Consider the following 13,209-nt stretch of genomic DNA (forward strand, 5'->3'; position numbering starts at 1 on the left):
AAATGTGTTTCAAAAAAATAATTAGTTCGGTGCAACCAGAGAAAAACTTAGCAAATCCTTAGTGTCGAGCCCTAAAAACTCATGTGAAATAAACTATTAATAAAAATTAAATTAAATTAATTACATTGCAACACTATAAAAATTACATCCCATGTGCTCATGTTCATTGAGCAAGGTCATAAACAACACACAAAAATGTTAAATGAACAAGGAGGCATGTGGACACAAAGTATAAATCAATAAAGTTAGCATGTCAAATTCAAATTTATGAATATAAAATGTATTTTTCCAACATTAAAATTGTGGTTAGTGAAAATGGCGAGTGGTTAGTAATGTTGGAAAACTCCTAGCCACTATGGCTGGTGATCAAAAAAGCTAATGTCAAACCCAGGTTATAAACTCCAAACTACAAAAGAAATCTCATCATGTGTGTAATAAATTGTCCTGAAAATTTGCTTTTTTTACAGTAAAGTTAATTTCAAATTGACAAAAAAACATGTTACCAGCCAACCTCTGAAAACAAACAAGTAAGGGTATATTAAGAGACTAAGAGTCTGAACTTGACAAGAAAGAAAAAAACTCAAATCAAATCTTTACTTTTCTCAGTCTCACCTGCTACTCAGAAAGGCACAGATGAGGTCTTTGGCATCCTTTGACATTTCAATATCATCTGGGAAAGTTAAGCTGTTCTTGTGATCCATGATCTTTCCATATGTGCCCACCAGAGACTCGGAATAAAATGGAGTGTCGCCTGCTCAGAGTGACAGACGAATAAATAAATTTAATGATCAGAACACTGAACTAAAATTACAAGAGATGCATATGAAGCTGACACTACTCACCCACTAGAAGCTCATAAATAAAAACACCAACAGACCACCAGTCACACTCGCGAGACCTTGAGACATTAAAACCTCTGGAGAAATGTAATCAGGTGTCCCAACAGCAGCGTCACAGCTTACCAAACCAGTCTAAACACACATGTAGAGACATGGATATAAACATTACTGGATGAGTTAATGTAGCTGAAATACAAGTATGTTTAAAATTTCAATTATTTACACAATTCATTTTCATTCAATTCAAGGACTGCACTGTACAATCTAGCCACAAGATGGCAGCACTGACACCTATCATCACCGAATGGAGGACTTCTGTAACCTACGTTAATGATTGTTTAAACAGATTTGCTGCAATGTGTGAGGTGATAATTGTAAATCTCCACACTACAAAATCTAAAAGAAACTCTCTCATTCTCGGTCATGTACAGTAGGGGAGAACGGGGTAATGAGACATTGGGTAGTGTGGGTAGTGGGTAGTGTGAGACACCCCCTGTATCTGGGCAACGGATTTTATATAACACTCTATAACAATTTTGTTTTAAAGCCCCTTCCATATCTCCTTTACCATGTAGAATAGGAATTCCTGGTGCTGTGGAAAGCATGTTTTTTCACAAAAATATGTTTTTTGCAAGTAAAAGTAATTTTTTGCCATCAACTTAATCAACTGTTGTGCAAAAGCAAATTGATTTAAGGAGAAAAACTTATATCATACATGTTGATGAACTACCAACATATAAAACCATGTGAGGATGCTAGCTCAAGATTAGCCTGAATTACTAAAAAATATTATTTTTTTTTCTAAAATGTGGCGGTGGGGTAAAGTGAGACAAATGCTCTGGGGTAAAGTGAGACATAAGGTACAGTACAAGTTAAATTTAGTCTACCAGACTGTAGGACTTGTGAATGAGGCCTTTAAATCAACAGTGACACTAAGCAACATCACTCCTGGATTTAGGTGCACTGGAATTTTTCCATATAACTGAGAAAATTTCCTTGATAAAGCATTTGCACTATTCATGGTGTCAGACTGGCCAAATCCTGAGTTCCAGCCTGCCACTACAGAAGATTTGGAAGATCTACTCCCTGCAGATGATCCACCTACAGATAGTTCACTCACTGATGCTAATCCATTCACTGCGCATATTATCTACATGGATGTGCCATGTGTTTCTAGCCAACCTGGATACATGTCTCTTCATGAAATGCTACCATTCTCAAATGTCCCCCCAGAACACAATCCAAATGAAACCGTGTGATAATTGAAAAGGCCTATAAAGAAAGACAAAAAAGCTAAAGAATAGCAAATAAAAGGAAAAATCGAAAAAAAGAAAGCAACCCAAAAAAAAAAATCATAGTTAGCAGCTCTGGGAAAAGTGATGTCCCTGTCTCAGTTGATAATGTGTCTGTCAAAAAGAGCTCTAAGGATGAGAGTAGTGGTCCAAGAAACACAGATCTGTCTGTGGGAGACTTTGTCATAGATAACTTTCCAACAAAAACACAAGCATTTATTTTACTGGCACGGTTACATCTATGTTTGTCCTGGAACATCATTTTTGTTGGAAAATGTAATCCATACCTATTCCCTACCCCTAAACCCGCAGCCATAACTGTACATTACTCTCAAAATCAGAGGAGAATAATAGTTGGAAAACAATCATCAGAAGTGCATAAACCTAACCATAAGCCTAAACTGAACATAAATGGTAAACGTACCCCTTAATTCTGATTGGCTTATTGAATGTTGTTTAAGGATCAATATATAAATGTTAATCCAGGGTAAAATTAGATTGGCGATGAGGCACATGCACAAATTTTAAGAAGAATCCAGGGAAACACAAAAGAGTGGGAGTTGTATGACAGTTAGACTGATGTTCTTATAAAGGTGGGTCTAGTCCTGTGTGCGTCCCAAGTTGTTCTATCTGGTTCTGATTGTCCTTTTCTCTGACCCCCATACTATCGCTGGCTCTAAGGGTCCTGTGTTCTGACCCCGGATTGTGTTCTAATTTAACTGGATCTAACTATCATTAGTATGTAAATTTAAATAGTTTGAAGTAGATTGTTGTATTTGATTTTATGAGTTTATGAGTTTTGAGTTACTTTCAAATGTTTAGAAAAACAAATGTGCTTAATTGACCAATTCGCAATCCATAATTGACTAGTCAGACATTAGTTCTGAAATGTGTGATTGTCAGGATTCAGACTCTTACAACATGCATTGTTATGGTAGTTTTAAAGTGGAAAAAGTAAGTGGATTAGTTTACCCTCACCTGGTTCACTTTACCCCTTTGATTTTTCTGGCCTGCTGCAGCTGGGGCAAAGTGAGACACAAAACGACTTTTTTTTAAACAATCATATTTTCACTTTCCTTTATCCTAAATACAGTCTGATAAATTCCATTGCTAGAAAACATTCTGAATTAATAAGAAATGTTTAAATTTTACTGATATATAATTTTAGCTCGCTTAGAGGGAAGAAAATGTAAAAAAGTGTCTCACTTTACCCCGTTCTCCCCGACATGTAAACACACCAACTACTGGTGTATGATATTTATCGTTTTCAATAAAAATTTTATTGTATTGTGAGCTGGCGTTACAGAGAGCTTCATTCAATTGAGAAAAACAAACAAAATCATGTCCTGAGAGTCCAAAATATAATAATAAATATCCCTTTATGGGGTTTTGATTATAAAATGTGTAAGATTTAATACAATATAAATATAATAGAAATAATACAAGCAAGTTAACACAAGCAGGCTTTCCTGAACATCCATTAAAACACAACAAAGCGAGTTCTGTTCAACAGATCAACAGAAAATACCAAACAAAGCTGAAGCAGAAAATGTGCATCTTAGAGCAAGAGTTTTCTGTGTGTGTGTGTGTGTGTGTGTGTGTGTGTGTGTGTGTGTGTGTGTGTGTGTGTGTGTGTGTGTGTTTGTTTTTTGAATTTTAATCTATTTTAAATAAATCATCAACAACGACAGTCACTAATTGCTTCGTTTCCAAATGAATCAGCCACTTTGAATCACTTGTTTAAATAAATGTTCATTGAATCACTTATAAAAACAGAATAAATTCAAAATCCCACACTTCCTTTATATACAGTTTTTGAAAAAAACTGAATCTGAATTTGTAGTAGAAATTAAGACGCAGGGGCAACACTGTGGCTCAGTGGTTAGCACTGTCGCCTCACAGTAACAAGGTCGCTGGTTCGAGCCTGGCTAGGCCAGTTGGAATTTCACTGTGGAGTTTGTTTGTTCTCCCCATGTCCAAACACATGCATTACAGGTGAATTGAATAAACCAAATTGGCCATAGTGTATGTTTGAAGGAGTGTGTATAGGTTTTTCCCAGTACTGGGTTGCAGGTGAAAGACACTTTAAAAGACACTTTAAATGCACTTATCACACACCGAGTCCATCTTCATGCATGTGCCAAAGTCTGCGAGTTTGAGGTGTCCATTGCGGTCCAGCAGCATGTTGTCTGGTTTGATGTCTCTGTGGATGAAGCCCAGAGAATGGATGGCGTCGATTGCCAGCACCACTTCTGCCGTATAGAATTGAGCCCATTCCTCTGGGATGTCATAGTTGCTGGTCAGAGTCACCAGATCTCCACCTGGCATGAACTCCATCACCAAATAAAGGTACTTTTCATCTTGGAATGCACAGCACAGCTATGTGGACAGAGAGATAGAGTGGTGAACAGAGAAGTCACAATATATTTCAGTAATCAATACCAGTGAAATTTAACAATACTTAATTTCAATTGCAGCAACCCAGCTAAATTAAATAATAAGCAATGTGATATTGAACACAGACTTTATTTAATCGTTTAAATATTTATTTCATAATTTGAATACTGTTATTAAAGAACTTTTAATGCTATCAATTACAGAATGTAAATAATAAAGTTAAAATATAAAAAAAGTATAAATGGAATATTAAATAACATTTTAAGTATGAACATATACATACACAATAACAGTTGTGTCAAGCAATTAATCATAACTAATCAAACCCAACATTAAAATTAACATGTACGTCATTATTTATATTCATTCATTTTCTTGTCGGCTTAGTCCCTTTATTAATCCGGGGTCACCACAGCGGAATGAACCGCCAACTTATCCAGCAAGTTTTTATGCAGCGAATGCCCTTCCAGCCGCAACCCAATTCTGAGAAACATCCACACACATATTCACACACACACTCTAATACACTACGGACAATTTAGCCATGTCTTTTATGTCTTTGGACTGTGGGGGAAACCGGAGTACCCTAAGGAAACCCACACGAAGGCAGGGAGAACATGCAAACTCCACACAGAAACGCCAACTGAGCCAAGGTTTGAACCAGTGACCCAGCGACCTTCTTGCTGAGAGGCGAATGTGCTACCCACTGCGCCACTGCCTCGCCATAGATATAATTTGATGTAGATATAAATATATAGATATATATATATGTATATATATAGATATAAACAAGAGTTTTTTTTCTTTTTTTTCTCAATAATGTCTAAAAATCTGCTTAAATAATTGAACAAGGCCTAGACCTGGGCTGCCCTTTGTGAAACCACTAATAATCATTATTCCTTTATAGACTAGTGTTCTCCTTGATCCCAAGCTCTGTGGCAGCAATTTCAGAAATGTTTCTGCCCTTCATGTGTTCAGGTGTTTGACAAGTAAATTTATCATCATGAAAAATTCTCTTTCCGGGCAAACGCAGCCAATGCCACAGATACGCCAAAGCAGAGTCGCAGTGCCATGGATTACCACACAATAACGCATACAAACGACCACAGAACATAGGCTACCTGAGGGCAAATTCAGCAGAGTGTCGTTTCTAAGGTTGAGGAAAACAAGCTCTTTCTGTTGAAGAAAGAGTCCAGCAGGAAGACTTTCCAGACGGTTCCCGCTCATAAACACCTGCTGAAGGTTTGGGTTACCGATGAAAACTGAAGGGTCCAGGGATTTGAGTCTATTGTTTTCTAGATAAAGGGCCTCAAGTTTTGACAGAGACACCAGAGCTCCAGGAGTCAGTTCCTCCAGCTGGTTATTTTTGAAGTCTAAACTCTGGAGATTGCCGACAAACCCAGGCGTACCGACAAATTATTGTTGATAAGCGTGACGCTTATCAATAAAAATAAAATATAATAAAAATAAAATAAAATTATAAATAAACAAGGTTATTAAAGAATCTTTTTTCAGCTAACTATTGCCATTTTCAGTTTTTCCTAAAAAAAGCAATAGACAGACAGACAGACAGACAGACAGAGAGAGAGAGAGAGAGAGAGATAGATAGATAGATAGATAGATAGATAGATAGATAGATAGATAGATAGATAGATAGATAGATAGATAGATAGATAGATAGATAGATAGATAGATAGATAGATAGATAGATAGATAGATAGATAGATGCCAATTTTATTAAGTAAAAAAATAAGATTGTACTTAAAATGTACTTTATTTTATTTAAGTTTATATTTTTTGCAGTCAATTACACTTTTTCCTCTTCCTTGCATTGGTGTTACATAAAGGGACAGTTCACAAAAAAGGAAAATTAACTCTCCCCTAAATGCTTTCAAATCTTTAAAAGTAAAGAAGATATTTTGAACAAAGGTGAAAACCTGTAACATTGTCTTCCATAGTAGCAAATAAAAATACTGTGGAAGTCAATTGGGTCAGGTTTCCAGCTTTCTTCAAAATATCTTCTTTTGTTTTTAGAAGAAGACAAAACAGGTTAGGAACGTGATGGGTAATTAAATGACGATTCACTTTTTGGTGAACTGTCCCTTTCATTAAACATTTAGAAATGTTCAAATGGTGTGACTAGCATTTAATCAGTAAAACGTGTTTGTGTCTTATGCTAGTAGTTATCTTTTGCATGAATTAGTGTTTATTCCTTAGGTAGGCTGGTACCTTTTTAATATTTACTAGCAATTATTTGTTAGATAACTGGTTCTTTTTCTAAATAATATTAGACACTTGTTGACATTTATTTCAAGAGTGACTGTTACTAATAAACGATTTTAAGTATTTGCTAGACTAATATGAGTTGGGTCTAAAAGATGATTTTTATATATTAATAGGCCTTGCTGATCATTAGATACTATAACATCCCTTATTCTACTAAAAGTGTAGTGAGTAACCATAGTTTTGTAAGACCCATATTACCTGTAAGGTCAAGCACATAAAGATTAGACAGGCTCACGAGCAGATCCGCAGGTGTTGTTTGCAGTTGGTTTCTGGTCAGACTGAGATGCCTCAGATGGGAGAAGATCTTCAGGTCATCAGATGATATGGAGCTCAAATTGCTGAAACGAACAAGAAGGTCTGTGGTGTTTCCTGGAAAAACTTTACTGGGTAGCTGTTTAAAGTTAACATGAAGACAAATGACTCTGACCTCATCATTTTCAAGGACTTGTCTGCATTTTCCTTGATGTAAAACGCCACTCTGTATCTGAGGAAAAAGGCTGAGCAGAACTGAGTTAGAAAATAATATTTGCTCATATCTATGAGCAAGTTGCAACAGAAGTAAAAATGTAAGGATTCTAGTTAAAACCTCAATCACCTAATGCCTCAGCCTTACTGTATATTAAGCATGTGTAACTGATCCTGCTTTTATAAATCACATTTGTCAATATGCAAACAAGGGTTTTCCAGGTCCACATGTGCATCAAAGTTTTGTGTAACACTGGACTTTTATCAATCAATTCTTGTAAATCATTCACAACAAATCACAAGATGTGTTTTTAACCATGACAAATGAAAATAATATCAGCATACGCTACTTTTTAGATTTAGAATTGCATTTTTATTGCCCCCTCTAAAAACATCACAATAAAAAAGCTTAATTTTATTAAGTAATCACGATTATACAGAGACCTAGAAGGGACGTGATGGTGGGGAAAAATGGGTGGTTGAAAAAAAGGACAGTGATAGGAAAATATTTTTTGAAAAGTTTTTCCCTCGCAAAGGTATTGTGCGTTCCCTCGCAAAACTGTTGTTCCACTAACACTTTCTGTTATTGATTAAAGTTACCATAGTTATTAAGTAAAGAGAAAATTAATCTCTCATTTTGTTTTGTTTTATAACAGTGGTGTCACTGTAAGAATGCACAAATCTATAATGAAAGCATTCCAATACTTTAGTAACTGTTTGAGCTCATTTTAGAGAAAATTAGTTGTGTTTACAATAAAACATGCAGGACAGAAATGTTTACATATTATTAAGTGTATTTATCTGTTTAAACACACACCAAAAATTCAAAATGTCCGGCAGTTTAGCTCCTCTTTAAATGGCGTATACAGAAGCTGAGCTGGGATCAGTTTATTATACAGAGCACGTCCGTCAGTCAGCGCTTATACATGAACTTAATATATATATACTTTCCTAGCACTCAGTTTTTTTTCTCCCACCCATTTTTCCTCCAACACCACGTTCCTTCCAGGTCTCAATATGATTATGCTAAATTAATTCAGCCTTACTCTTCAACTTTTCACATTTCACATGCGCAGCAATGGACAGTTTTTTATTCTGGAATATTAAACATGCTTGCATTTCTATTGAAATATTTAAGGTGTGTTTGGATCATCACAGAGTCAGAAGTGTTCCATCAAATAAAGCTTTTTTATAAACAATTTCACAAAATAATAAAATAAAGAAAATGTTTGGACCGTAGGTCTTCATGTTCCACTATGCATACAATTTTGTCACAGCATTTAATAAAATGTGCATCTTTGCATCATGATATCAGTCTTCAATAATACATAGAGCAGACGTAATGCTTATTGAAGGTGTTCTTCAAAATAACAGATGACAAAAATATAATCTGTGCCACTAAATATTTGTTTTTCTGAACAAAAATAGATATAATACTTGAGTATATAAATCCTGATGATCACGTAATTATCATTAATTTGCTCTTGGAAACACACTTAAACATCCAGTCACACTTACTAACAACCCTATAAGGAGTCCGAAAATAACCTCTGACATTTTTAAAAGCTTAGAAGACACTTTTTGTCAAACTGTATAGTATAGGAAGACACAAACATTCTACTCTTAAAATGACTTAAAATTGAAACTAGATACTTTAGGTGATTTATGGCTTGTGCTGTATTTAAATATCATATACCGTCCCCTTCCCCAGTCATTTATATTGTGGTGTTTGGCACTTGGAAGTCCTGCCATTAGCCCAAATGAACACTATGACATTTTCCGCTTTCATAGACCCCAGATGCATGATCACCTATCCGGCCTTCACCAAGGTTAGCTGAAATTAAGAGAGAGGAGATGGAGGTCATTTAGTACCATAAAAAACGTTCATACATAAAATGCTGGCAGACACGTCAAATCCCATTCTCTATACAGCCAAACCAGCTAAACCAAACCATTCTGCCTTTTATACACACATACAAACATGCCCACTCGTGTACTGTAAGTGCATCAAACATGCTGGCAAATTCAAAACGTGTTGTATAGTCCCTCACAGTGGGAATTTTTAATATCATTTAAAAAAAAGCAAAACCGGCTTTAAGCCACAGCTTAACACTCACAGATATAAATGCATCCTCAAGCCACACGCTGGTCACCCCTCAAAAACCTCAAGTCTTCAGAAGTCTAAAACATCGTCATCATCCAATTCAACCTCAAGAGCCCAACCCCAGTCCTTCAGGCCCATTTCAAGCAATCTGCAACAAAGAGGAGTCTTTTGGACTCATGTACAAATGCCATTGACAAAGTCTAAAAAATAAAAGTTATAAAGTTTAGTTTAAAAGTACACTGGTAAATACAGGTTCACATAAAAAAAGAAAAAAATATATATATACACACAGTGCTTAGCATAAATTATTACACCAATAAGCTGCAGATTTGCTTCAGTACTGACTAAACTAATGTATATGCACAAGTATAATATTGGAAAGCATCCTATAGAAAATATTAATTTAAATGAGAGATTTGTGAGGGGTGTACTCATGTATATATATTGAGCACTGTATATTTAAAACTACACTTACACAAGATACGTGATGAGGACAAATGCTATCCTTTATTTACAGATAACTTTCTTTTTTATTTGATTTTACACCAGTAGATATTTGCTAGAGAAGCCCTCATGATGATATTATTGCTTTTTCATTATTGGAACATTTCATTTTTGGAAAACTGCTGTTTATTTTTTTAAGCTCTACATGATGTGATGGAGACACCCACTGCTCTTTATTTACAAAGATTTCAATTAAAATGTCACAAAAATGACCATGGCAGAGATGCCATGAAAAAAAAACTTGGGGAAAAAACACAAAAGATACATTTTTCTTTTTTTGGCCACAAAATAAAAAAAAGATTGGTAATGTTATCAGAGTTTAAGTTAAATTTTAGACATTAAGACCACTATGAGTAACCCGTTTACTGGGTTGAAAATAGTATAAAATAAAATAAAATATTCACAGCTTAGATAGGATTAGATGGCAATATTATGGAATTAAAAGAGAGAGCCTGCATTGTTAGTGGAGTGTTTTTTAGTACTGAGGATTCAGATGCAAACAGAGAAGAGAACAAGCAGCCAAACATGTTGAAGATGAGCAGAAAAGAGATGCTGTGCACGGTACTTACTGTCCACACATTTACACGAGTAGGGAAGGTGAAAGGTCAGTGAAGAATGATACGGAGCGTTGGGCCAGGGCTACAAAAGGTTAGCGGTATCATTGAAAGCTATTGAGATCTTCACAGCCAAGTCTACATACATGACACTACACTATGTTTACCTCAATTAAAAGCAGTAGTTCACCCAAAAATGAAAATGCCAAATTGATTTGCTGACTTTATGTTTAGTGAGGTATTTGTTTTTCAAAGTGACCACAACTCCTTGCACAACATTACAGTGAGCAGTCTATACAAGTACATTTTTGGATGAATTTTTCTTTTATTTTGAGATATGTCTCTATATATGAGCAATTAATCAGAACAACAACAATAGCAGTTCACTTTTTAGTTTAAAGCTGAGCAGAACAGTTCAGACAGAAGTGTATGCAGGAAAGTAAAAAAGATTTATTTTTCAGAAAGTGACTTTACATGAATTGGCATGAATTAGGCATTTAATTTTTCATGGAAGAGCTTTGTCTAATAAAATAAAATAAAATAAAATAAAGTGTTTTAACTATTAGCACAAATGTATTATTACAGAATTAAGAAAATTAAACATGATTTTATTTACATTTGCTTGTAGTTTTTTTTTTTTTTTTTTAGCATTAACAAAAATAGAATGCTATCAATTAATGATAATTATTTTTATATTTAACAAAACTAATGCTTATTTCAGTGGTTAATCAGAAGGTTTTTTGCATCATTTTTGCAATTGGTTAAAATGCTGAGTTATGCAAATTCTAACTAATAAAGCACGATAAACATTCAAATGTTTTGAACCGTTAAATTATAATTATTTTTCATTACTATTGTAGAACTACAAATAAACATGTTTTGAAATGAAAATGAATATATTTGGCACATAAAATGAGGTAATGGCAAAGAGCTGAATGGGAAATGATGAATAAATCAAGCTATTTTTCTTTTTTATCCAATAAAACATCAAGTGTTAGTAAAAGAAGATTTCAAACATTGCTTTAGATGAAGTCTTGTAACTATATCCTACAATTCTACTATATTTCAATATAACCTAAAGGCCCCAGTATACATCAACATAAATTGATGTTGTCATTTTGAGCAAAAGTTTGCATCCGCTGGTAAACACCTTTAAACGGTCATTGCCTGGTCCCATTTTACGTAGGTGTGGCTTTAGAGCTTCGCCTTTTTTAACAGGTTAATCTTCTCCATTGAGGCCAATACAATCCAACACATTCAAAATAAAGGTTCTAAAAAGTTTTGCACTAAAAAGTAACCATTGTTGGTTCCCCAAAGAACCTTTTAGTTCAATTAACGCTTTTTTTCAGTGAGAATTCAAGATATTCAATGATATTTAAGATTATCAATGTATTTTTTCACTGTAATGAAACCTTTATGGAATGGATATTTAAAGCTGTTCATGGAACCATCTATGCCAATATAGAAGCTTTATTTTTAAGACTAAGAGCTGCTTTACAGTGGAAGGGTAATTTATTAAGAAAAGATTTGATCATGTTTGATACTTAAAAAGCTTAATACTTGGTGTATTTGATTAAACTGCTATAAACATGATGGGACTCCACATGACTGGATTGCTGAAAACTGTTGTTTTGTCACCACAGTCATTTTTGTTTACGTTTATTTAGTTGTTACTGTAAGAAAAAATTGCACAGCACATATTTACATATTCATCTAAACATCACTGAGGCGTGTTGATGATGTCAAGATATTCACAAACACTAAACCACCACTCTGGAATTTCAAACTTATTTTTTCTTCCTAACGAGGAACAAAACATTCTTTATATCTGGGCATTAAAGGTATAGTTTCTTCAAAAATGTAAATTCTGTCAAAATCAGTTTTTAATCTCTATCAGTATCTTTCTTCTAATGAACACAAAAAAAGGTATTTTGAAGAATGTACCCATTTACTAACAAAGTATTTGTTTTTCCCTACTGTGTCTGCCAATGGCTACCAATTTACAGCATTCTTCAAAATATCTTCTTTTGTGTTGAACAGAAGAGAGACACATGTTTGGAATAAGTTGAGGGTGAGTGAAAGCGTCTCCTCCTCACCTGTTCTTGCTGGAGGGCTGCTGTCGTGTAGAGTGCACTTTGACGGCTGCTCGGTGTGAAAGTCTGGGTGAAGACTGAGCGAGGCGAGGCGACGGCTGAGGGGAAAGGGTAGTGGGTGGAGGGTTTACGCGGAACCCTCTTGAGCAGCCGACTGACCCACTTCTTCTGCTCCTCTGTGGAGTTTGCCAGCAGCAGCATCTCTTTCGCTGTGGACATGTCGTAATTCACTGGAGGACAAAAACCAAACAACAGATTCTTTTCAGAGTTCAAAACTCCATGTGTTAAAATGCATTTTCAAAAGCTTCGGTTTATATCAACAATTTTATAACAAGCAATTTTTAGCAAGCAATTAAACCGATCTAAAATGACAGTAAATACATTAAAATGTTACTATAATCTAAATCCAGTAAAATTCAGCTCTATTTAATGTCTTTTAAAAAAAGTTTCACCTGTAATATTTAGCAGCACAACTGTTTTCAGCATTGATAATAAGATATTTCATGAACATCATAGTAGTATATTAATTTATGAAGTATAAAATGTAAATATATAATGAAGGATCGAGCAACATTGAAAAAAACAAATGCTGACAAATCAGCTTTGACATCACAGGAGTAAATTAACATTAACACAAATAAAAAAAAAAAACATTCAAATATTTTAAAATATCAT

The 13,209-nt window shown here is 34.6% G+C and overlaps 2 protein-coding genes across 6 annotated transcripts in view; both read right to left on the minus strand.

Moving 5' to 3' along the window:
* Nucleotides 1–612: 612 nt before the first annotated feature.
* On the minus strand, nt 613–7,607 carry LOC141379345 (rho-associated protein kinase 2-like). 3 transcript variants are annotated; one of them, XM_073933449.1, is made up of 6 exons: nt 7,410–7,607; nt 7,242–7,311; nt 7,050–7,152; nt 4,250–4,510; nt 843–971; nt 613–751 (listed from the first exon to the last, which is right to left on the minus strand). In XM_073933449.1, exons 1-5 carry the CDS (start codon nt 7,513–7,515, stop codon nt 846–848), a joined length of 666 nt encoding a protein of 221 aa, XP_073789550.1. In that variant the 5' UTR covers nt 7,516–7,607; the 3' UTR covers nt 613–751; nt 843–845. The 3 variants fall into 3 exon arrangements, with proteins under 3 accessions (XP_073789550.1, XP_073789552.1, XP_073789551.1); XM_073933451.1 differs by having other exon boundaries at nt 7,013–7,152; nt 7,410–7,513; XM_073933450.1 differs by lacking the exons at nt 613–751; nt 843–971 and having other exon boundaries at nt 3,384–4,510.
* A 22-nt stretch (nt 7,608–7,629) lies between these two features.
* Nucleotides 7,630–13,209, minus strand: part of LOC141379352 (rho-associated protein kinase 2-like) — a 35,770-nt gene continuing 30,190 nt past the window's right edge. The window contains exons 5-7 of one of the 3 annotated variants that reach the window (XR_012395896.1): nt 12,538–12,764; nt 9,397–9,531; nt 7,630–9,113 (exon numbers count right to left, since the gene is read on the minus strand). Coding sequence is in view for 1 of the 3 variants with exons in the window: in XM_073933459.1 (XP_073789560.1) it covers nt 9,090–9,113; nt 12,538–12,753 (240 nt within the window). In the remaining 2 variants the exon portion in view is untranslated. The remainder of the gene's footprint in view (nt 9,114–9,396; nt 9,532–12,537; nt 12,765–13,209) is intronic. The other 2 variants (XR_012395897.1, XM_073933459.1) reach the window with 2 other exon arrangements.

Source organism: Danio rerio, chromosome 20 (genome assembly GCF_049306965.1).
Source record: "Danio rerio strain Tuebingen ecotype United States chromosome 20, GRCz12tu, whole genome shotgun sequence".
NCBI lineage: Eukaryota > Metazoa > Chordata > Actinopteri > Cypriniformes > Danionidae > Danio > Danio rerio.